At 49.1% G+C, this 22887-nt stretch overlaps 1 protein-coding gene across 1 annotated transcript in view; it reads right to left on the reverse strand.

The window, feature by feature from the left end:
• Nucleotides 1-8954: 8954 nt before the first annotated feature.
• RBP1 (retinol binding protein 1) overlaps nucleotides 8955-22887 on the reverse strand; it is a 276077-nt gene continuing 262144 nt past the window's right edge. Inside the window, exon 4 of the mRNA XM_069617772.1 lies at nucleotides 8955-9237. Within this exon, the coding sequence (XP_069473873.1) occupies nucleotides 9184-9237 (54 nt within the window). The 3' untranslated portion in view covers nucleotides 8955-9183. The remainder of the gene's footprint in view (nucleotides 9238-22887) is intronic.

Below are 22887 nucleotides of genomic sequence, written 5' to 3' on the forward strand. Positions count from 1 at the left end.
AGTTAAGATGCAACGTCCAAGTGAAAAATGCACTCTGACAATGCAACAAAAAAGTGGAAAAGACAATGTACCAAGCAGCATGGAAACAAAAGAAGATTTTAAAAACAGCATTGAACAGTTCCTTCTATAACTTCTACATGTATTATTATTTTATTATTTTGCACTTATAGTGCGCCAAAAGCCCGCAGGCATCAGGGCGCAGGAAGAGAAGAGCAGAATATGGGCATCAAAGACAGAGAGCTCCCAGAAAAGAATCAACTGAAAACTCCATTCCGAAATTTCAAAATATTAGTTTCGGCACAGAGGGACAGGGGAAGCTTATTCCTTAGAGGAGCCACCTGGGCAATAAAGGACCTACCTAGTCCCCCTCACCCTCTTACTCCGTGCGCTAACTTTAGCAAAATAGCCAATACAAAAAGAGGGCGCTTAGGTTGATGGATTCTTTCTGCATCATGGAACAGCTGACTAACACCAGAGACCCCTACGTATTGCCCTTGTACTCCAAAGATGCTTAACGAAGCCAACAGGTGCACGTTTTTGTTTTATATATTTTGCTTCAGAAATCTTAACATCAACCTCTCGCCTCACTTTCATTTTTCAACGACCACTTCCTTACCCTGCCCGTTTCCAGCCCAGGCCCTACTGCTCACACACTGCAACATCAGGATCAGAGTACACAAATTCCATTCGCAGAACATTCACAGAATCCATATTCAGCCTGTGTTACTTATGTTAGAGCAATGGTTCATTCACCAAGTAAGGCAGCTAACCAATGATGTTAAGCCAGCGATGCATGCAAACTACATCCAAGCCAATAGACGTGTGGAACTTGGTCAATGCTTCATGTCTAGACCAATGGCAAACCATGCAGCACACTCGAGACATGATATTTGGAATGGTTTATAGTCATAAAAATCGAAAAAATAATGTCGAAAAAGAATTATTTTTTATTATGTTTTTTACTCGAAATGGGGGGGTTGTCCCCAACCCCTCTTTTTTTACATGCGGAACCCAAAAAAAATTTAAAAAAAAAAACATTCGACTTTTTTTTTCCGACATAGTTTCGAATTTTTTGTAATTCGACATTATTTATTTGATTTTATGACTGCAGACCATTTGGAATCAGTAATCCTTATTGCACCAACGGATGGATTTACCACTTCAGCACGGAATACATCCCAGTGAAAGGTGCCATTTTTTTCAGCTCTGGAAGCGGAAGTCTTCGTTTATGTGGTGGCTAAACATTAACAACAACAAAAAAAGTCAATTTCCTGCAAATGTACTTGTAGTCATCAGGGTGAGGGGGTGAACAACTTACAGGCCGATTCATGGAATCAACGTGCGCCGAAAAAACGGCACACGCGTGCGAAAACGTGCGATTCGCAGTGAAATAGCGAAAATCGCAGTGCAAGTGCGATTATCGCAGTGCAAGTGCGATTATCGCACAGAAAACATTGCACATCTATTCATGGAAGTCCGTGCACGCGCGAAATGTGGGATGTGCGCTGAAAAAGTGCGCGGCGCACGCTGGCGCACAGGTCATCGAACGCCGCGTGATAAGGCCACAGCGAATTCGCACATAGCGCGGCACACATAACAAAAGTAGGCGTAACACGGGGCGTCACACACAGAATGGGGAACAACTCGTGAAAATGTGGGCGTCACGGGGGAAGTACAGGAGGCAAGTGCGCAGAACGCCCACACGCTCGCCTACAACACGTATTCATGGAATCGAATAGGGAAAAACAGCCAAAGACGCGCACAGGCCCATACATGTCCGCCGCACGAAAGCAGGCGGTAGCGTCCCTGTGCAGGAAAAAAATGTGTGCCAAAGTCCTACACGCGCGAGAAGGCCCACACGCGATCTGGCCTGGGGGAGCGTGTGCGTGTATTTCAGGGGTGCGCGTGAAGTTCCACACGCGATTGGCCTGGGTGCGTGTATTTCAGGGGTGCGCGAGAAGCTTCTCACACGCGATTGGCCTGGGCGCGTGTATTTCAGGGGCTTGCGGGTGTTTTCACACGCGATCGGGCCTGGGGGAACGGGGTACGTGTATTCCAGGGGCTCGTGGGTGTTTTCACACGCGATCGGGCCTGGGGGAGCGGGGTACGTGTATTTCAGGGGCTTGCGGGTGTTTTCACACGCGATCGGGCCTGGGGGAGCGTGTGCGTGTATTTCAGGGGTTCGCGTGAAGTTTTTCACTCGATCGGGCCTGGGGGGGGGAGCGGGGTACCACTCACCGTCTGCCTTGCGTGTAGAAGAACGCGTAGCCAACACCCGCTGTGAAGTAATAGCGTGTGAACCCCAACGGATGGAAAACACACGCACCGCACGAAAAGCACCTACAGAGCAGTGTAAAGGCACGCGGGATCTCCAAGCCCTGCCAGGGCAACTCCCATGCGCGAAACGCCACAGACGCGCTTACGCTGTAAGGGCCTTTGGTCCAATGAAATCGCGTACGCGTGCTGACGCGCAAAGGCCCTTTCCTCGAATTTCACGCTGACGTGCAGGATTTTCACGTGCCAAATCACTCCGTATCAAGCTGGCCACGCGAAAACACACGGAAGACCACGCTCCTGCCCAAAAGGCCGAATCACTGCCCCCCAGTGTCCCGAGCATCCTCCCACGTGCCATCTGCTGCTGCCTGCCTGCCTGCTGCCACCGTGCCCTGCCATTTGGTGCCTGCACATCAGCCATCTGCAGGGGTCCAGTTGCTGTGTCCACCCCTGCTGGAACAGAAGACTCCCGACTCGGATAACATCGCTCCACAGCCCAGCCCCAGGACCCAGTTGCCCACCCACTCCTGCCCCTGGGGTTGCCATGTCGGGCACATCAACATCTGGCACCAGTGGCAACCCCCGGCCAGAGGGGCAGAGGGGTACCAGCTTCACTGCCACCGAAGTTGGTGTCCTGGTGGAGCAAGTCCTGGGGCAGTATGATGCCCTCTTCGGATCGTCCCGCGCAACAAGGAAGGACGGGAGAGGATCTGGGCCGACTGTGTGGTTGCCATCAACGCGGAGGGGGTGGAAACCCGCACCATCCAGAAGGTCAAGAAGCGCTGGGAGGACTTGAGGTCCAGGACCCTCATAAAGGCCCGGCGCCTCGTGGAGGGGGGCCGGGGCCGCATGAGTTCCATCCAGATGAGGGTCCTGGAACGCGTACACCCAGCCTCCACGCCCAGGTCCTTGAGAGGGAGACCCATCTGGAGTTGAGCGGTAAGCGGCCAAGCATTGCTGTGTGAGACAGAGCATGTTGCAGTGTGCTGGTTGTCTGATACTTGCCTGCATGTGTGACATAGGCCATGTACGCATGTATGTGTGCAGGGACATCATGGTAATGCGTGTGCGACCAGTAATGTGTGAACCGCACGGTTGTTGCATGTGTTTAAATGCGACATGGGGAGCCCTATGCAGATTGCACACTTGAGAGCATGGCAGTCTCTGTTCCTGGACATGGGTGGGGGTGAGGGATGGGTGCTGATGCCAGGTACATATATGGTAATCATGTCTGTGTGCCTGACCTGCGTGTCTGACTTGTGAATGCCATGGATGCATGACACATGTCTGTGACAATTTACAGATTCACTGATGCAGCCTAGTCATCCTTGTATGCACTGTGATTGGGGTGTACGGGGCCAGATGGATGTGACTGAGGTGAAGTGTGTGCATGTGATAGGCATGACCCATGATGCATGTGAGTACCATTACATTGTATGTTTCGAGAGTCCATTGGACATGTATGGAAATGTCCATGGCATGCACCATGACTGTCACTGTGTGTGTTTTGCCTGGACTGACACATGTGTTGTGGAGTGACATGATGGAAGTGTACTTTGACAGTGGCACTCATCTGCTATTGCTTCCTGTCTAGGGGACCATTGTACAGTACCCTGATGCTTGTGTTCTATGTCTCCCCCTACGCAGCGGCTAGTGAAGAAGAGGGCGGAGACGGCGCTGTGGAGCAAGGCGGCGGGGATGCCCCCACGGCTGCAGTGGAAGGGGTGGGTGAGCCCCCACAGGGGCCTGCTACGGCGGTAGACGGTGAGGAGCCATCCAGGCTGGTGGTTTCCACAGAGGAGGAGGAGGCCGCCACTGAGGCACACATGGGGCCTGGTGGGGGCATCCCTGCTTGTGCAAGTGGTGCAGTGCAGGGGCAGGAGGCAGCACAGGTCACCGTGGAGGGGCCTGTGCATGTCGCTGTCCCTGACCCTGTGGGTGCACCACCATGCACCAGCAGGGATGCCCCGTCCCAGGCCCGTCTGCAGGTAGTGGGGATGTCCATGTCATCTGACTCCCCTCCACCTGCGGATGAGGGGACCCCTGGCCGTATGGAGAAGGTCCTGATTGGGCTCGCGATGCGCACGGCTGTGATTCGTGATGCCGTGCGTGCTTCCCAGGAGGAGCACGCACGTCATCACGAAGATCACCGTGCCGACATGGCCCAATTGGGATCGTCCATGTTCGGGGGTTTCCTGCATGTGTCGGCCAATCTGGCGGCCCTCTCCTCCTCTGTGGAGACTATACGCCAGTCGTTCTCCTTGCCGTCTTCCGGCCCAGATGCCACCAGGGCCCCCTGTGGACCTGCCCTGACCAATGCAGCCAGCTCGGTGGGGATCCCATCCCTGCCACAGTCGGGAATCAGAGGTCCAGCAGGGGTGGACACCACAGCAACTGGACCCCAGCAGATGGAGGATGTGACGGCATCATCGGGCAGGGCACGTGCACAACGGCGTCGGTGGTTTCCATCAGCCTGGATGCCGTCGTGCTGGCACAGGCAGTTGCGTCGGAGGCAGCAGCAGGCTCAACGTGGGAGGCATCATGGCTCGGGGCCATCAACATCAGGGGTGCAGGCATCGGCCGGAGGGCAGGAGAACCCTGGAATGGGAGTGGCTTCCGTGTGGGAGCGGTTGTGCCAGCAGATAGGTGCGGAGCGGCAGCGGGCAGAGGAGGAACGGCTCACAATGGTCAGGGCGGAGGACTCCATGCGGAGGGCGCTGAGGCGGGCTGAGTGCCTCGAGGGTCTTCGCAGGGAGTTGGAGCTGGACACTGCATTATCCCTGCGGGACCTCGGGCCAGGGAACATGCCCGCCTCCAAGCCATTGAACAGGAGTTCGATGATGCCCTGGCCCATGACAACAACCAGTGAGCCGTCGGACTAGCCCGTTGCCTTTGTATATAGTTATATAGTTAGTGTTAGGTTTCCTTTAATTTTTTTTTTTATTTGGTTGCGATTGGACAATGCGCCACATTTTTGTATATAGTTCAGTTTTTAGTTAGTTGTCATAGTTAGGTTTCATTTGGTTGGGCTCATGGACCCGGGATTATCTTGTAAATAGTTCTTCAATGGATTTTTTTATTTTTTGGATTTTTTTCATGGACATTCATCTTCTTTTGGTTGTTTTGCTTTGTGGTTTTTCTCATTTCATTTCCATTCAAGTTGATTTTCAATACATTTTTATTTTCATCCTTCAATGTGTCGTATCATCTCATTGCTTTCATGCATGTCATGTTGGTTGTTTTAACATTCACTTGCAGCCATTGTGTGTGACAGACATGTGTTCATTTGCATTATTTACATTGGGTGTGTAACATGTAATTGCCTTTGATATGTGGGTGGATGTGATAGTTGGTTGGGCCTTTTGGCAGGGGAGGATGGCCATTACAGACATGATTGGGGATTGTTGGGACCCAGGTGCAGGGGGGCATGGATGGGACATGGGCGAGGGCCTGGTGGAGGGTGCACCTGCACTGCTGTGGGGTAGGGGGGTGGGGAACATGAGTTGGACATGGGTGGGGGCCTGCTGGCAAGTGCCCCACAGTGCTGGGGGGTGGGGGTGGTGGGGAACATGAGTTGGACATGGGTGGGGGCCTGCTGGCAGGTGCCCCACAGTGCTGGAGGGTGGGGGTGGTGGGGAACATGAGTTGGACATGGGTGGGTGCCTGCTGGCAGGTGCCCTACAATTCTGGGGGTGGGGGTGCAAGGGGACATGATTTGGTGATCATTAGTGCAAGGAGACATGTGCCTTTGCTGGGGGGCATGCCCATGTTGGGTGGGCTGCCTGCGGGACATGATCAGGGATGCAGGGTAGTCCCCTGTGGTGTGGGCTGCCTGCAGGGGCCGTGGAGGGTGTACAGGGAACACCTGGGAGGACCCACACTGGCAAATCACATGTAGGACTCCCCGGCACCCCTGAAATACACGTACCCTGCTGAAATCGCGTGTAAAACTTTCCACGCACCCCTGGTATACACGCACACGCTATCCCAGGCCAGTCGCGTGTGGAACTTCTCGCGCACCTCTGAAATACACGCGCCCAGGCCAATCGTGTGTGAAACTTCCCGCGCACCCCTGAAATACCCGCACGCAGCCCAATTGCGTGTGAAACTTCCCACGCACCTCTGAAATACACGCACACGCTCCTCCAGGCCAATCGCGTGTGGAACTTCTCGCGCACCCCTGAAATACACGCGCCCAGGCCAATCGCGTGTGGAACTTCTCGCGCACCCCTGAAATACACGCACACGCTCCCCCAGGCCCGATCGCGTGTGAAACCACCCGCGAGCCCCTGTAATACACGCGCCCAGCCCAATCGCGTGTGTAACTTCCCGCGCACGCCTGAAATACACGCGCCCAGGCCAATCGCGTGTGGAACTTCCCGCGCAACCCTGAAATACACGCGCCCAGGGCAATCGCGTGTGGAACTTTCCGCGCACCCCTGAAATACACGCACGCAGCCCAATCGCATGTGGAACTTCCCGCGCACCCCTGAAATACACGCGCCCAGGGAAATCGCGTGTGGAACTTCCTGCGCACCCCTGAAATACACGCGCCCAGGCCAATCGCGTGTGGCACTTCCATCGCACCCCTGAAATACACGCGCCCAGGCCAATCGCGTGTGGAACTTCCCACGCACCCCTGAAATACACGCACGCAGGGCAATCGCGTGTGGAACTTCCTGCGCACCCCTGAAATACACGCGCCCAGGCCAATCGCATGTGGAACTTCCCGCACACCCCTGAAATACACGCACGCAGCCCAATCGCGTGTGGAACTTCCCGCGCACCCCTGAAATACACGCACGCAGCCCAATCGCGTGTGGAACTTCCCACGCACCCCTGAAATACACGCACGCAGGGCAATCGCGTGTGGAACTTCCTGCGCACCCCTGAAATACACGCGCCCAGGCCAATCGCGTGTGGAACTTCCCGCACACCCCTGAAATACACGCACCCAGGCCAATCGCGTGTGGAACTTCCCACGCACCCCTGAAATACATGCATCCAGGCCATTCGCGTGTGAAATACATGCATCCAGGCCATTCGCGTGTAGAACTTCCCGCGCACCCCTGAAATACACGCACCCAGGCCATTCACGTGTAGAACTTCCCGCGCACCCCTGAAATACACGCAGGCAGCCCAATCGCGTGTGAAACTTCCCACGCACCCCTGAAATACAAGCGCCCAGGACAATCGCGTGTGGAACTTTCCCGCAGACCCCTGAAATACACGCACCCAGGCCATTCGCGTGTAGAACTTCTCGCGCACCCCTGGAATACACGCACCCAGGCCATTCGCGTGTAGGACTTCTCACGCACCCCTGAAATACACGCACACGCTCCCCCTGGCCCGATCACGTGTGAATCTTCTCGCGCACGCTTGTTCCCGACACCCGTAATACGCGTTCCCTGCTTTTGCCAGTCCGGTTAACTGGTACAGTGTTGGCGCAGCCGTTTGCGATGGTTTTGCGATCTCGATGGCTTTTCCTTGCGCGAGGGCGTTCTTGCGGGCGTAACTGGCGCTGCTGCAGGGTCGCTGCGCCACTCTGCGCCACGTCTGCTTTTGGAGGCGAGAATCCATGAATACGCTGTGTGCGGGAATTGGTTTTATCGCACGCGGCTGGCGCAGACATTCGCACGGGCACGCTGTGTGCCAGCCGCGTGTGACACTTTTGAAAGGAATTACATGAATCGGCCTGTAAGTATTCAGGATTATTCAATGCCAGGCTCCTCAGTACCAACTGTGTTTTCGTCTGGTTTATTGGAGTGGGAGACCAAACACATGGCAACCGAATGACAAGTTACTTGGTTCAGTGACCCCTCCAAAAAAACTCAAACAACTCCAAGTTCAATTACTATTTTAAAAAATGTCCACATCAGCGAAAACTGTCATGAGTAAGGAAAGGTAAGTAAAATAGGTTTTAAAACTGGAAAAATGATAAAACAATAGAGTTGCAGGAATCAGGTGATGGAAAGGGGCAGAGAAAAAAAAGAGGGTTATAACCCACCATTAACAAAAAAGAAACCCATAAAAAAATAAGGAAACAGAAAAGCATATTTTCAAGGTATTTCCCAATGCGAAAAAAGTGGAGTGCACACTAGTTAAGTTTAAAACCGAAAAGCGATCAAGAGTGCCCAATATTCATGGTATGCAGCTTAGACAGTCTGCAAGAAACACCTAATGCCTGAAAGCTCCTATGACACTATGGGCATCATTATGAGGTTGGCGGTAACTAGCCAGTGCCAGCGGCGGGTTTGCCGCCAACCCTGTAACACTTAATCCGGCACCTGACTTCCCTAGCGCCACTTGGACATTACAAGTTCTGGTGGAGTGGGAAGCCAGGTGCCGGATTTTGTAAGTCCCCATTCCCAGGACTCTATGGGAGTGGGGAGACTGAAGCACCGGCACAGTTTCTAACGGTGCCGATGCTTCTGAGACGGCTCTGCCTACCATGGCCGCTGCATCTGGCAAGGTCAGACCTGTCATGCGCACCAGCCCCAGCAGACTCGTAGTGTGGCCGTCCGGAAACAAGGGTGCTGGTGAGCTTACCAATACCCTTGTTTCCAGACCACCACACTTGTAATGAGGCCCTATGTGTTGGTGCTATACAGGCCTCTGCCCGTTCACAAAAGAAGGATTTTCTTATGCAGTTAAGTGATACATACACAGAAACAGAAAGGTAGTCGTTAAAACTTGTATTGCATTTTAACTTCTAAACAACCATTCTACATTTACATTGTTGTTATGAGACAAAATGTTATTCTAAATACAGAGATACAATGCTACACAAATCCAGTCGTTAGCAATACACGAGGGTGACGTATGTTGGCACACTTGGTTTGAAGGAGCGTGTGCTTCCCGCTGCTGATGGCTTTGGCAGTCATTTCTTCTTTGCTTATGGAGGGAGCATCACGTGACCTTTTTGAACACTTGTTTGCATACAGCATCTCCAGCTCGCAATTCCTGAAAAACAAAGTAGAGCTTTAGGAGGGTAAGTGAAAACATACACCAGCTGCCGCAGGTGACCCCAAATTAAAGTACAGCTTGATTTCAGCATAAATATTCGAGCATGAAATACGTTTTACGGGGCTTTAGTTACCACTGTTATTGCTGAAAGTCTAACAAAACACATGTGTACATTTCCACACACCCATGCCCACGTGAGTAGATAAAACCCTGAGATTTCTGCTACGCAGAAGTACTAACAGCTGTGCACTGCATCACACCCAGATTACAAAGGATATACCCGAATACAATCCTGTGAATGTCAGTGAAAAAGAATCTTTGTTAAAAAGTAGCGTGACCAGATTTAAAAAGTAAAAAACCAGGACAAGGCAACTGACATAAAAGTAGGACTAACTCTTGAAAGTGTATGTCAAGGCACTACACTTCAGTAGAGGTTGGAGTAGAAAGGGGTTTAAGTGGTACTGTTCAAATAAACACATATTATAATTAATGTATTACAAACTAACACTATGCTAAGTTGTAAAATTCAGCATTTCTTCTGTGTCAGATTGTGCATTCCTGCCTGTCAGCTATAAAGACCAACTACCAAAAACCGGGACCACTGCAGTTTCCAATGCAAACATAATCTTGAGAAAGGGGGGGCAGAGCTCCAAATAACAGGACAGTCCCGGAAAACCTGGGACGTCTGGTCACCCTATTAAAAAGGGAGTTATTGGTGCACAAACATCTAAAAAAAAAAAAAAAGAAATGTGGCCGTTATGCTAAATTACAGAACCATAACCAGCTCCTCGCCACACATTGCTCAGGACCACTTTTCCTTGGACCCGATTGTAGCAAACCCCACATCAAGAACAGAGTCACATACACATATGCCCATGGTACTCTAAAGCTACTAAGGGTACCTTTCCGGTTTAAACTCTCCTGCTGTCTGCCTGAGCAGTGATAATCTGTAACAATTAACTACCACCAAAGAAGGGGTAAGCATGTCCACATATTCCCTACAGAGGCCCAAATCCACCAGGAGTCACATATACACATTTCTTTTCAAAGTTTGGTACTGGCCGTCTTGCTTTAGCAAGCAGAAACCTTCACTGAACAAAACTCACATCAGTGTGCACCATTAAATTAGTGCTGGGTGCTCCTTTTAGTAGCCTGAGGCAGCACCACTTTCTCGACTTTGAGCACCTAAAGATCAGATATTTGTAATATGTTAACCAAGTGTAATATTGTAACAAAGAAGTAGCTAGCAAATAACACCTTTCTTTTACCTTTTCTGACTTCTACCACATATTTCCACCGCAAACTAACCACTGCTCACATTCTCAGAAATTGTTTCACGAGTGATACAAGTTTAAGTTTGTCTTTGAAGGGAGTACTTGGGTGACCATCGGCGGGTTTACTCGCAGCAGTGAAACTGGGCAGTACTTTGAAACTCTTGAAATCAGTTTCATCAAACTTCCTTATACAAGAAAATTCGATCACATGGGAACCCGACCCATCATCGGCAGGTCATCGGCAGGAAGTGGAATTTGCTGTAAGATCTCTATCATAAATGTATATTGGAATCCTGCGCTGATCTCGGATGACTCATTTATAGCCCTAATTTATTCCATCTTGGACTTCTTCTACATAGGCGGCACGCACAGAGACTGAGTCAACTATCCCAGACAATCCCACCAACACTTTCGCCGCCCCTTAGTTACCACCAGGTACCACATTAGTGTGGAATTGTCGAGATATTGGCAATCACCACACTACCTGAGAGGTTGACATTGGCAGGTGCAGTGGCCACAGGAGTATGAAGGGAGGATAAGGGGAGCTATGAGAAAATATGTTAGAGGTGGGGGCCAGAGGAGTAAGGAACCTTGTATACCAGTCGGACCCAGATCAGGACAGAGCCGTATCAGGGGAGACTACACAAGCCGAGCGCCTCAATTCAGGATAGAGACGCAAACTAACCAACCCTACTAATAATTTCCCTTTCTGCATACACCACTCAAACTCCAAACCAAACACAACCAAAACCTACAGCACAACAAACCGCACAAACTTCACTACATTGCAACAACAAAACAAAAACACACATAGGCCCTCATTACGACCCAGGCGGTAAGTTACCGCCTGGGTCGTACCCTTACCACGGATTTACCGCCCCATTCCAAGGTGAGTGGGGCGGTAAATCCCCATTTCCCATTTTACCCTTCCCCATTCTCGCCCCATAGGGCATAATGGGAATGGGGAAAGGCGATAATTACGGCACCGTAAATTACGGTGCCGTAATTATCGCCAAGTTCCCTTTGCGGCATGGATTTTAACGGCTGCAAAAAAGCAGCCGTTAAAAGCCATCCCGCAAAGGGAACCTTGTAATCAGGCGTTAAGGGTCGGCGCCGTTTACGGCGCCGTAAACCCCTTAACGCCTGAGTCAGAATGAGTCTCGCACAACAGTACACAACGACAACCGGCCGCAAACACCCCAGGCCCAACCAACGGACCCACCGGGCTGGGGCCGCCAACAGCACATCACTGCTGTCTTGCACTTTTCCTGCCTACTCCCACTAACTCAACCTCTCCTCCTCTTTCAGAGCCGCCAGAGCGCCAGGGGACCACTGCAGTGGTGATAGTACGCAGTACAAATGTCCTTTAACATTAACATTGAACATTTTCTCACCCTCTGTTCCCAGCCAAGAATCTCATCTCACGAATTCAACATGGCTCCCGTTTCAAAAATTGACAAACCTCATGCATCTTCATTAACCAATTATCTCCTTTTACGCAATGTCTGCAAATGTTACACAGATTTTTTATTTGTCTAGAGGAGTCAGGAATCAGTTATCAGGAAGTGACTGACATAATGGAGAGATTTCTAAACCAATCATATAGCAAACAGAACAGAAACAGGCATTACAAATGATACCCGAATTGAAGAGAATTACTTTGAATCTTTGATGGAAGAAAAACAACTTTGCTCCCCCATCAATTTCTCTGGTAAAGTCAAACAGAGTGTTCGGTCATCACATGTGACTGGACACCAGGCCAGTATCACACAAGGTACCCATTAATATATATCTGCCATAACTTATCTCCTCTCCATTGCCTCTAAACCGACGATCGCAATATATTTAGGCTGCAGTTATTCAAATATTGGCAAATAAAACGTTATGGGCCCCAGGAGAATGGTGGTAATTGCACCATATTTGTTTACGGTTACCACCACTCATCTTGGGGCTTAAACCACCAAATTATGAGTAGTTTTAATTAAGAGGGTTGTTGGCTATTCATGAAGTTACATAGGGCTCGGTGTGGTTGAAGAATTTTGTGGTAATTTCCTCATTATGTGCAGATAAAGTGAAGGAAAAACCTCCAGCCGCTACAATAATGGAGTACAGTTAAAGAAATGTTTCTGATGTTTCAATAAATACAAATAAGTGTGTTTTATCATTAATTGTAATAAATTATATATTATATATTTTTGGAAATGTACCATGGAAGGAAGGCATGGTATCAAAGTAAGACAGACACAAGTGACCACAGTTCAAGGGTGCTTGTTGAACTTTATCAGGGGTGTTTTCAACGCTAAACCTCTAAGATGGGAGCAAGCTCCGACCATCAAATAATAATAATGCAGTCCCAGTGGAGTCTCGTCAAAATAAAAAAAGGGCCTATATTAAAAAACCTATTGCCAATCCTTACCGCTAAGTTACAACTAGTGTGGGGTAATGTTCATGAAAAAGAAAGAAGTGTTCACAAAATGATAAATCAGGATGTTCAGGCCGTTGGCCGTCCTTTCTCACGTTTTCAGCAAGGGACAAGGCGGTTCACTTGAGCATAGCACACTCTTAGGCTTCTTCGGCACGCGGATACAGTTCCATTACAAGCATCAGGGTAGGCTATACCCAAATCTCTTGTTATCAAAAGTCTCTGGCTTCAGAGGGCCTGATGTCTCAAACAAACAAAAGGTTCCTTTCCAAATATTCACATAGGGTGATTCACTCTTCACCCTGGATCCCGCTCAGCTGGGCTCTGATCCCTTTTGAGGTGACTCATGGTTCACCCCGGATCTCCCTCAATCGGACTCAGATCCCCTTTAGCTTCCACAATCCCTTCTCAGGTGACTCACAGTTCACCCCGGATCCCCCTCAGTCAGGCTCAGATTCACTTTTCATAATTTGTCTCCCTCAGCTGGGTTCGGACCAATTGCAGTTCATATCTCTTATCAAAGACTTTCTAATGTTCACAGGATTTGGCTTGACCCGTTACAGGACCACTCCGATGTCACAGTTCACAATTGTACAGTCTCAGTTGGATATGTAACAGAGTCCTTCGAATGACCACTCTCTATATGGTATCTGGGCTTTCAAAAGTTCATTCACACCTTAGATGCTCAATTATATTTGCGTCGCTCATCACATATGCTTTACTCTCTCTTCTTTGCAGATCTCTTGATACAATTTTGCTACTTGCAACCTTGGTTCTAGCATAGACCGGTCTGGAATCAGTCTCCCCGACTGACCGGCTGTGCTGACTGGGACGGAGTGGTTTTGTTGTTGAAGCGAAGGACAGTACCGTGGTGGCAATCACTCCTCCCCTCCTCCACTATCGATGCGGGGGAGCCCTCTGTACCTTCGGCACACAATGCAACTTTCTTCAGCTTTAATTCCTGAACTTATGTTCCCCATTCTCGAGGGCTCATGAAAATCACGGTTTTCTTCCTCTGAAAACCCTTTCTGGTCTTGCTGCCTTTCTTCTCGTGTTAAACTGCTGTCTCGGAACTGCTGCTTCCTTGTGTGTTTTGCCGCACAGAGTGTGCTTTCGTGCTCCACGTGGGGAAATGTAATGGCCGTCAAGTGTGTGTAATTATCAGTAATTGCCCAACTCTGCCTGACCCTTGTGGTGGGACATGTCAGGTATAGGGCTCGGGTGTTAGTCCATTTTCCCTCACAGTTTGCTGTCTGTGAAACAATGTTCGTGTCAGGAAAGGGGGTTGAGTTCCTAGGTATCCTACCTGGTAGGATGGGGAAAAGGTGTTATAAGGAAGTGAATACCGTGTCTCACCCTCCGGTGTCTCACCTTCATTCCCGAGGACCCCCTCATCCAGGTGATCCTCCCGCACTGGTCCACTCCCAGGAACTGGATATGACAGAATATTTATAACGCGCTTAATACCCAGAGGTTTCTAAGCGTAGACCCGGGGATCGAACCTGCGTTGCTCCGTGTCGTCTTGCTTCCAAGGCGAGCATATTGCTGCTGAGCCATCCTCCAGAGACCAATGCTCTGCGCTGGAGCTATCCCCCTCGCCTCCGAGCTCTGCGCTGGAGGTAAACACACAATACTCATGATTGGGTGCACACTGCAGCAGTAACCCCATTACCACTGCATTTAAGGTCTACCGCCCAACTCGCGATGAGGACCATTGTGTGTCCAAGTTGAACAACCCATTTTTCATGATATTTTCTGCTCAATGTAATATGACCTTGCCAAGAGGGCAGGAGTACCCTTCTCAGATTGTGATGGAAGGCACTCCAGGGTGAAAGGCAGAGTCATTCATTCCCCAGAGGGGAAAGGTGGCAGTTGGGAGGGACACATTCCCTGTCCCTTCTTTATCATTGCAAATATGATTGTCACTAGTAGCACTGCTGATCACCTCTGTTGCAAGATGCTGCTCAGTTTCACTTTGTTTAATTTAGAGAACCACAATAAGCAACATCCCTAGAAGTGGACCGACAAGTGAGCAGCCTGCAAGAGTCACCAGAAAGGTGTTGTGCACTGGCGCACCCCAACCAACATCAGAATATAAACCGCTATGTGATCCAGCACATGCAGTCCTAGCAAGTGTCAGTGTGTAGATGCAACACCATCTGCTCCATACCAGAACGCTCACCTTTAACAGAGTCACAGACTGGCTCCTGGATAAATACTGTAATCCCAAGGACAGTGAGGATGCATACCAGAACTCGAATATTTACCATGGTGGGTCACCATTGACAAACTCTGGCAGCCCAGCATGCGAGAAAGGTGCAGGGCTTAGATCGTCCCCCCACTTTATATGTATTTTTCAGATTGCAACAGCTCTCGTGCGGGGAAGACAGGGACTGATTGACCTTGGAAACAAGCAGGGGAGTACTAATGGAGGAAGGGGGGGTTAAAAAGAGGGCACAGGAAAGCGGAAGGTGTTGGTTGTTTGGGTGAGGTCGAAGATGGTGGAAGTGGGCCACGAGACCATTAACTGGGGCAGTGTAGAGGCGCGTGGAGGTGATTTATAGAAAAGGTGAGGTGTTGGCTGGTGAGAGAAAGTGGAAATGTGGTGTGAATGTACATGAAAGATGTGCGAGTGAGGCTGGCAGTAGGAGGTTAGTGAAAGAGGGGTTATTGAGAAGAAGCCGAGGAGGACAGAGTAGGAGTGGTGAGGAGGAGGAGGGGAAAGTAGTAGAGATGTAGGTGGGGAGAGTACTTGAAAGGAAGGAGAGAGCAATACTATCAGATGTACAGCTAGGGAGGGGGGCGAGGGAGGAAAGAGCAGCATGGCAGGGTGAGAGCATAAGATCAGGGAAAGGAATAGAAGGATGTGGAAGACCAGGAGAGTGCCCAGAGTGATTGAAAGGCACGACAGAACCGGGGTTCCGGATAGGTGCCACACAGACTGTTGCCACAGGACAGCCATTGATGAAGGCATTTGCCTCTAGGCCCTCACAAGAAGGCATATCACTTTACCGATCTCTAGTACCAGCCTGGGGTTGAGGGCTGCCAGGGTTAGGGTGGGACTCCCTATAGCTAGATTAAAAAAAGAGGGACAGCCAATAGGCCCTTTTGCTGATTTAAAAATTAAAACCGTCCCATCTGGGAGTTGGTGTATTCTTGAGACCACCTGTGACACCAGGCAAAGTAAGGTGGGTCAGATGCAAATAGTTCAGCTGAGCAATGAGGAAACGTTCAACTGAATCTGCTGCTGGATGGAAAAGCACCCAAGATTACATCTCCAGAGGGTTCAATGAAATACCACAAATGAGGCAGATGGCAGTAGCAGTTTGAAGATTTCTGGCTTTACCCACACAAACCATAGCAATGTTGAAGCCAGGAAAACAGAGACTAGAGACATTCCTCCTAAATAAGGCTGAGGTGATGGTGTACTCTTAAATCGCTGCATTGACCTGACGTGGCAGATAAGATGGAACCAAGGGGAACAACCAGATTGCATGTCCTCCATTGGATGCATGGCAGATGCCAACTCAGAGTTCCTCATGTCTTCATTTTATTGGGTGTGTATAAAAACATCAGTACTATTAATGAATGCAATTGAATAAGACCTTCATTTATTTTATGGCTGATGCAATACTTTTCAGGTCTGTGGACAGTTTAATCTAGTTGCCTCTGTTATTACAATGAGACAAACATTGTGTATAATCAGCAGTATTATGTTGTGTCAGAAGGACGGGGCAGAGGCATAGTATTTTCATTGTACTTGTTTGAAAAACAGGGATGTCAATTTCAATCAGAATGGACTTGCAATGACATTTAAAGATGGCAGAGGTATTCCCCGGAAGGGTTCCTGTACAGTAGCATCGAGATGAGAACAAGTGATCAGTCAGTTTAGGAGGGTGTGCACAAAGTAGGGCATTGACCCTGGGGAAACAACTGAAATGCATAAAGAAACTGGTGACTAAAAGATAGTATTAACATGAGGGGGGAGAGGAAACAAGTGGTTCAAACTAAAGAGGAGTATTGTACAAATACACAAAATTATGTTGCTATGTGGCACTGTAGAGCATGGTGGGTCAGATAAGGAGGTAGGGAGAAAGGGTGGAAAAGTTCCCTCTTTCGCAAGCAAGTGAAGTTTTAGCAGAGATTTGAAGAGATCCACAGTCGGGTTGGTTTTGATTGTGATGGGCATCGGCTTCCAATGGAGTCGTTCGAGTAGGGAGAAAGAGTGGAAGTGAGAGGCAGCACAAGGGGACATGAGAAAGTGAAGTTGAGTGCAGAGGAGGAGTGGAGGGAATACAATGGTGAGCATACCGAGATACAGTCATCTAGGTGCTTAAGAGCAAGACCATTGATAGCTTTGATGACTAGTAGAAGGAACTTGCAAAGGGAGAGCCAACCACCATGGCGTTCAGGGCCAGTCTTTGCGTCAGCCAGCCTCTAAGGGGCGCTGCACCAGCAGTCCACAGTGCTAGAATACAAACACGTTCGTTTCCTAACATTATAAAAATGAATGTGCCTGTTCATTTTTATAATGTTAGGAAACAAACTTGTTACACATGTATTCTACCATTGCCACTGCTGCAAGATGCAGCCTCGGCCCTCAGACAGGGCAGTGCTAGAATACACGTGCAACACGTTCTTTTCCTAACATTATAAAAGTGAATGTGCACTTTTATAATGTTAGGAAACTAACGTGTATTCTACCACTGGCACTGCTGCAGGCTGTGGCCTCGGCCCTCAGGCAGGGCAGTGCTCGAATACACGTGTAACACGTTCATTTCCCAACATTATAAAAGTGAATGTGCCTGTTCATTTTTATAATGTTAGGAAACGAACGTGCGACACGTGTATTCTACAACTGGAACTGCTGCAGGCTGTGGCCTCGGCCAGGGCAGTTTCTAGTCCATTTGGTGCCCAGGGCGAAACACTAGGAATGCGCCCCCCCACACCCATCCCATGCGCCACTCCCACCGCACCCCACGCTCCACTCCAGCCGCACCCCGCGCTCCACTCCCACTGCGCGCCATTCCCAAACTACACCGTTAAGGAACTCCTACCCAAAGTCAAACAGTCTGTCACACAAGGAATGAATTGCCATTTGCAACGGTGGGCCACTTTTTCACTGGTGCCCATGACAATTTTATGCCCCAGTCCCACTTAGGCTGCAGATAATGAGGTCTGGGTACACCAACCAACAAAGAACACAAGATGCTGAAGGGGGTTTGGAGGCAACCTAAGCCAAAAGAGCAATGACAAGGAGACACCTGAAACCAATAAACAATCACTTTAACATTCTTTGAATGGGAATCAAGGGTTATGCTTTGATACAGTAAAGTCTTGACTGTTGTAAGGATACATGGACCAGGATTATTTATTTATTCATGCAATGTTTGTCGGGTACCTGCATATTTATTTATGCAATGTGTGTCGGATACAGGTATCCGACAAACATTGCATAAATAAATTATCCGTCTCCATGTACCCGACAAACATTGCATAAATAAATAAATAAATAAATAAATAAATAAATAAATAAATAAACTGGTTCGTAGCTTAAGGAATATTTAATCAGCAACACTGGTCAAAACTATTATCCGCATAGTGAAGTAACTCATCACCAGTGCCATGGAAGTGGTTTAAAGTGTAATTGATATATAGTTTGGAAAATAAGCCGCATGAAAGAAATAGCGCTGTTTTAAACTATTATTTTGGCCATTTTCTGGGCTTGCAGGGACGCACCATGGGCCCAAACGGGTCGGGGCCCACGGTGCGTCCCTGCAAGGCACACTCCCTACAGCCCACTGCACCTCCCCTCCCATCTCAATGCCAGCACAAAACCATTTAGTGACTAATGGGCCACCATTAGCAGTTTCCTGCCGGCATTGTGATGGAAGGGCTGGTTTTAGCTGCAGTGGGACCTAAAGTGTTTTTATTGGTGTGCTTATGCCCCCATCCCAAGTGGCGCAAAAGTGGTCAGAGGGAGCCTCTGACTTCTGTAATGTCACGTAGTACTTGTGTACCACGTGACATTACAGTCGGAAAGGGCAGCGCCAGCACCTGAACCTCGTCCAGTGCCAAGAAATAGGCCTGGCCTCGGCCCTCAGGCAGGGCAGGGCAATTGGTAAATAAATTAGCAACATTTGTTGCTTTATTACCTTCCCCCCGGCCCGGGGTGGCGCCGGCGCTGCTGGCGCCAGCCAGGCCCATGGGCGCACGTGCGGTGTGCCCTCCTCCAGGCTATGGGCGCACACTGACACTGAAGTGTGGATCGATTGGGGCTGGCTGGCGTTGTCAGCCCCGGCTATTACAGAAAAGAGGAGCGAGTGGGTCACTAAATCCTGAAGTTGTTCCCATCACAAGCACACACTGCCAAGCAGCAGCAGAATCAGCAAATACAAACAGTTTCTGCATCCTGCCCTTACTGATTGGCCTTGTTTCAGGAAACCCGGCAGTAACTACAGCCTGCCGAGGCAAGCACACTTCTTTCCTCCTGCTCCCGTCCTCATAGGTGAGGCCTATTGCTGCATAGGCGTTTTATTTATTTTAAAATGGTATTGCGGCGATGACTGGGCCATCCAAGAACAGCCTCGGGAGGCCACAAAGCTAGACACTTTTGTCAAGGCTCAAGTAGTCATGAAAAAGGAAGCCAGCACTGGTGGTGGACTCTCCTTAGGAGATCAAAAGGCCGGTTCTCGGAAGACCTGGGCAGAGTGTCACCGTCAGCAGATCTTAGACAGTTGCACGTTCCAGCAGGGTTGGATAGGTCGGTCCGTTGGCCGGGCCAAAATCACTTCCAGGGGGAGGCCCTGGGGGCCGGTACCACGCTCGTGCCGGTTTGGGGGTTACGACGCCCCCCCCTAGTTCCCGCTCCCTTTTAAACTTTTTATTTATTCATTTGCATAACATACAAACAACAAAGTTCCCCACCATCCCAACTCCCCCCCCGCCCTTGACACACCATACAATACTGTCCACCACTAAGGCTACAAGTGCAGTTCGTCCAGACAATTGTTATCATTGCCACCATAGATCAGTCCGCTTAGGCCTCCAGATGTAGTCCCATTATAGCCGGCTCCATACGTCATCCCGCGCGGAATATCCAAAGGACCGTCTAGACCTTCCCTTCATCGACCCGTACCAATGTCCCACCATCACTAGAGGTGGGTCTCTGGAGCAAATAATTTGTATATGCATCCCACATGCCAGTATCCCACCTGCGCTGCCCATTCAGTGAACCCCATCCACATTCCATATCATTACAATACAAAATGTCATTTTCCCAATGTGAAAACCTCGGAGTATGCCCCGCCCCCCACAGCATAGCTACCCTTCGCTTAGCCAGGATTAGAAGCAACGTCACCAACCTCCTCATACCTCTCGGAACCTCTTTAGTGTAGCCTAGCAAGCCCATCACAGGTTCAGGGTCCATTATTCGGCCTACAATCCCCCCCCAATTACCTCAAACACTCCTTTCCAAAATAATTGTATGTTCGGGCAGCTCCAAGCAACATGGAGGAAGTCAGCCATTTCTGACCGGCATCTATTACATCTTCCGGTGACCTCCGGAAAGAGCTCTCTGAGCTTAACAGGAGTGTAATAGAATTGATGAATATACTTAAAGTGAATTAGCTCATACCCAGCGTTGATAGCTCCCTTTCGGATACCCTTGCAGCAGTATTTCCATGTATCTTCCGAGATCTCCCTACCCAATGATTTCTCCCATTTCTCCCGCAAACGAGATGTTCCCATGCTCCTAGAGTGGATAGCCATTGAATACAATCCCGTGGTCATACGCCTACCCAGTAGGCCCTGAAGTGCCTTATCTAACATAGGGGGACACCGGCGGCTGGTCAGGGAAAGTATCAAATACTGCTCGAAGGCTCACCTTGAGTCTAAAGTATAAAAACACATCTAGGGCAGATAGAGACCCTTTCCCCCTCAATTCCCCCAAAGATACAAATCTACCCCCAGGGAACAGATCACCAAAGCATGTAATACCAAGTCTCTTAACCATATCCACAAAACTTCTTTCTCCAGTAATAGGTATCCCCGGTGTATGTATTACTGGGAGCTGGGGTGAATAGAGAACCCCACCCCCCTGCTTCTGTTCTAGCTTAGTCCATGCTCTACACGTTACCTCTACCAAGTTTTTTGGACAACGCACCCGATTCGGGGCTAACAGGATAACTGACCGAAGCAGGAAGTTCCGGCTCCCGAGCATATTGTTCGTCGTTCCCTCTTTCCTGGGCATGCACTGCTGACTTTATTTTAGTGCAAGAGTTTCATACATTTCAGTGTTCGCTCAGATTTTTCTTATACTCTTCTTTGTCGTTGTGCTTCTTTTGTTTGGAATAGTAATTACGCTAGTCTAACGAGATAAACAAACACCTACACGAACGCGCCTTGTGAATGATGGTGTGAAGGATGGATGCAGGCGCTGGACCAAAAGCTGAGCGAAGTCTGCACAGCAGCTGGCTTGGGAAAGCGACTCAGCAACTACAGTAAAAACCGTCTCCGTGGACGGTTGGCCCGTCTTCCGTATAATGCAAATACCCAGACTTGTAGGATGCATGCTTCACTTTCTTTGTTCCATTGGGGGCGACATGCTGTAGCATCAATTCATGGCCTTTAAAATACCCTGCACGGTGCAGCTTCCGATCTCCTTTAACACAAACGTTGGGATATGGCCATGACTAGCTAACGCCACATTAATGAAAGCCAGGTCTCTAAAGAATGGTTCAAGTGTTGGGGAATCACCTGCTCACACTTTGTCGTGTGACCAGAACGCAAAAGATGTTTGAGCGTGGGGCTCTTGATGCCACCCATTTCTGCATTTGATACACCAGCAGCTAAACACACCCTGGGGAGGCAGCTCCTTCTGCATAGTCCATTTCTCTCCCAAGCTCGGGACAATGTTCTTTACCATAATGGAGAATGTGAAAAAGCGCAGGGCTGCAAGGCTGGGGGGTGACGGTGGAGGGCAAAGCGGACTACGCTTGGGGTACACTGGAGATGCGTCCCCCGATACCCGCAGTATTCCAAGTCCCTTGAAATGATTTTCGTCTATACCCTGCACAATGTGCAAGAGCCGCTGTTATTCAAGCAGCACGCGACTAGTAATTTGCGAGAAATAAACTTAACGAGTCCCAAGAAAAGGTCATCTTCCACCCTTTAAGAATTTGATTGTTTTTGTTTTTATGTTGGGATGGTAGACATCATTTTTCTTTGCAATCTTACAATTTCATGGTGCTGTCGGGAGCTAAAATGAGTGATCACGAAGGAAACATTTAAGAATTTGGAGAGTTGACAAGCATGAGCAAAACAAACCCCAATACTCAAACTGCCATTTCTCTTCCACGGTAATGCACTGCAGTGTGTTTCAATGTAAAGTCCACATTGTAATGTCATAATTTTAGAACGCCACCTCTCCAACATTAACATTGGGAGCTTTGTTGAATTGTACATGCATGTTAACTCTGCATATGTTTAAAGTAGACTTTATCACTCACATGGAGTAGTGATATTGTTTACGTGTGTCCCTCCTAAATATATTTAACTTCCCGTGAAATATTTGATGCAATACATATTGCATAAATGCATGTATTTTAATGCTGAGATAGACGGGCTTGTACAGCTATCGGTGGGTATGTTGCTGGTGCTTGTTCTTGGAGGTTTGAGTAACACTGTTCAAGACCAGTTCATCACCTTTTTAAGAGTGATTAAATGTTTGAGGTCATACGAATTACATTAGTATAGATCTGAAATTGTCGATTCTCTGACCTGAGTCACAGCAGCAAACTGGTCATTGTTACTAGAAATGAAGAGCAAAAGCAAACTAACATAACCAGGCCTGTTTGGGTTTGACCCTCTTATTGCCGTTTTCTGAGGTTCATGAAATTCAGCAGATGCCAGCATTGACAATTTTGTTAACTCATAGTCCCCACTCCCACT

Source organism: Ambystoma mexicanum, chromosome 10, assembly GCF_040938575.1.
Source record: "Ambystoma mexicanum isolate Mex_15411 chromosome 10, UKY_AmexF1_1, whole genome shotgun sequence".
Taxonomy (NCBI): domain Eukaryota; kingdom Metazoa; phylum Chordata; class Amphibia; order Caudata; family Ambystomatidae; genus Ambystoma; species Ambystoma mexicanum.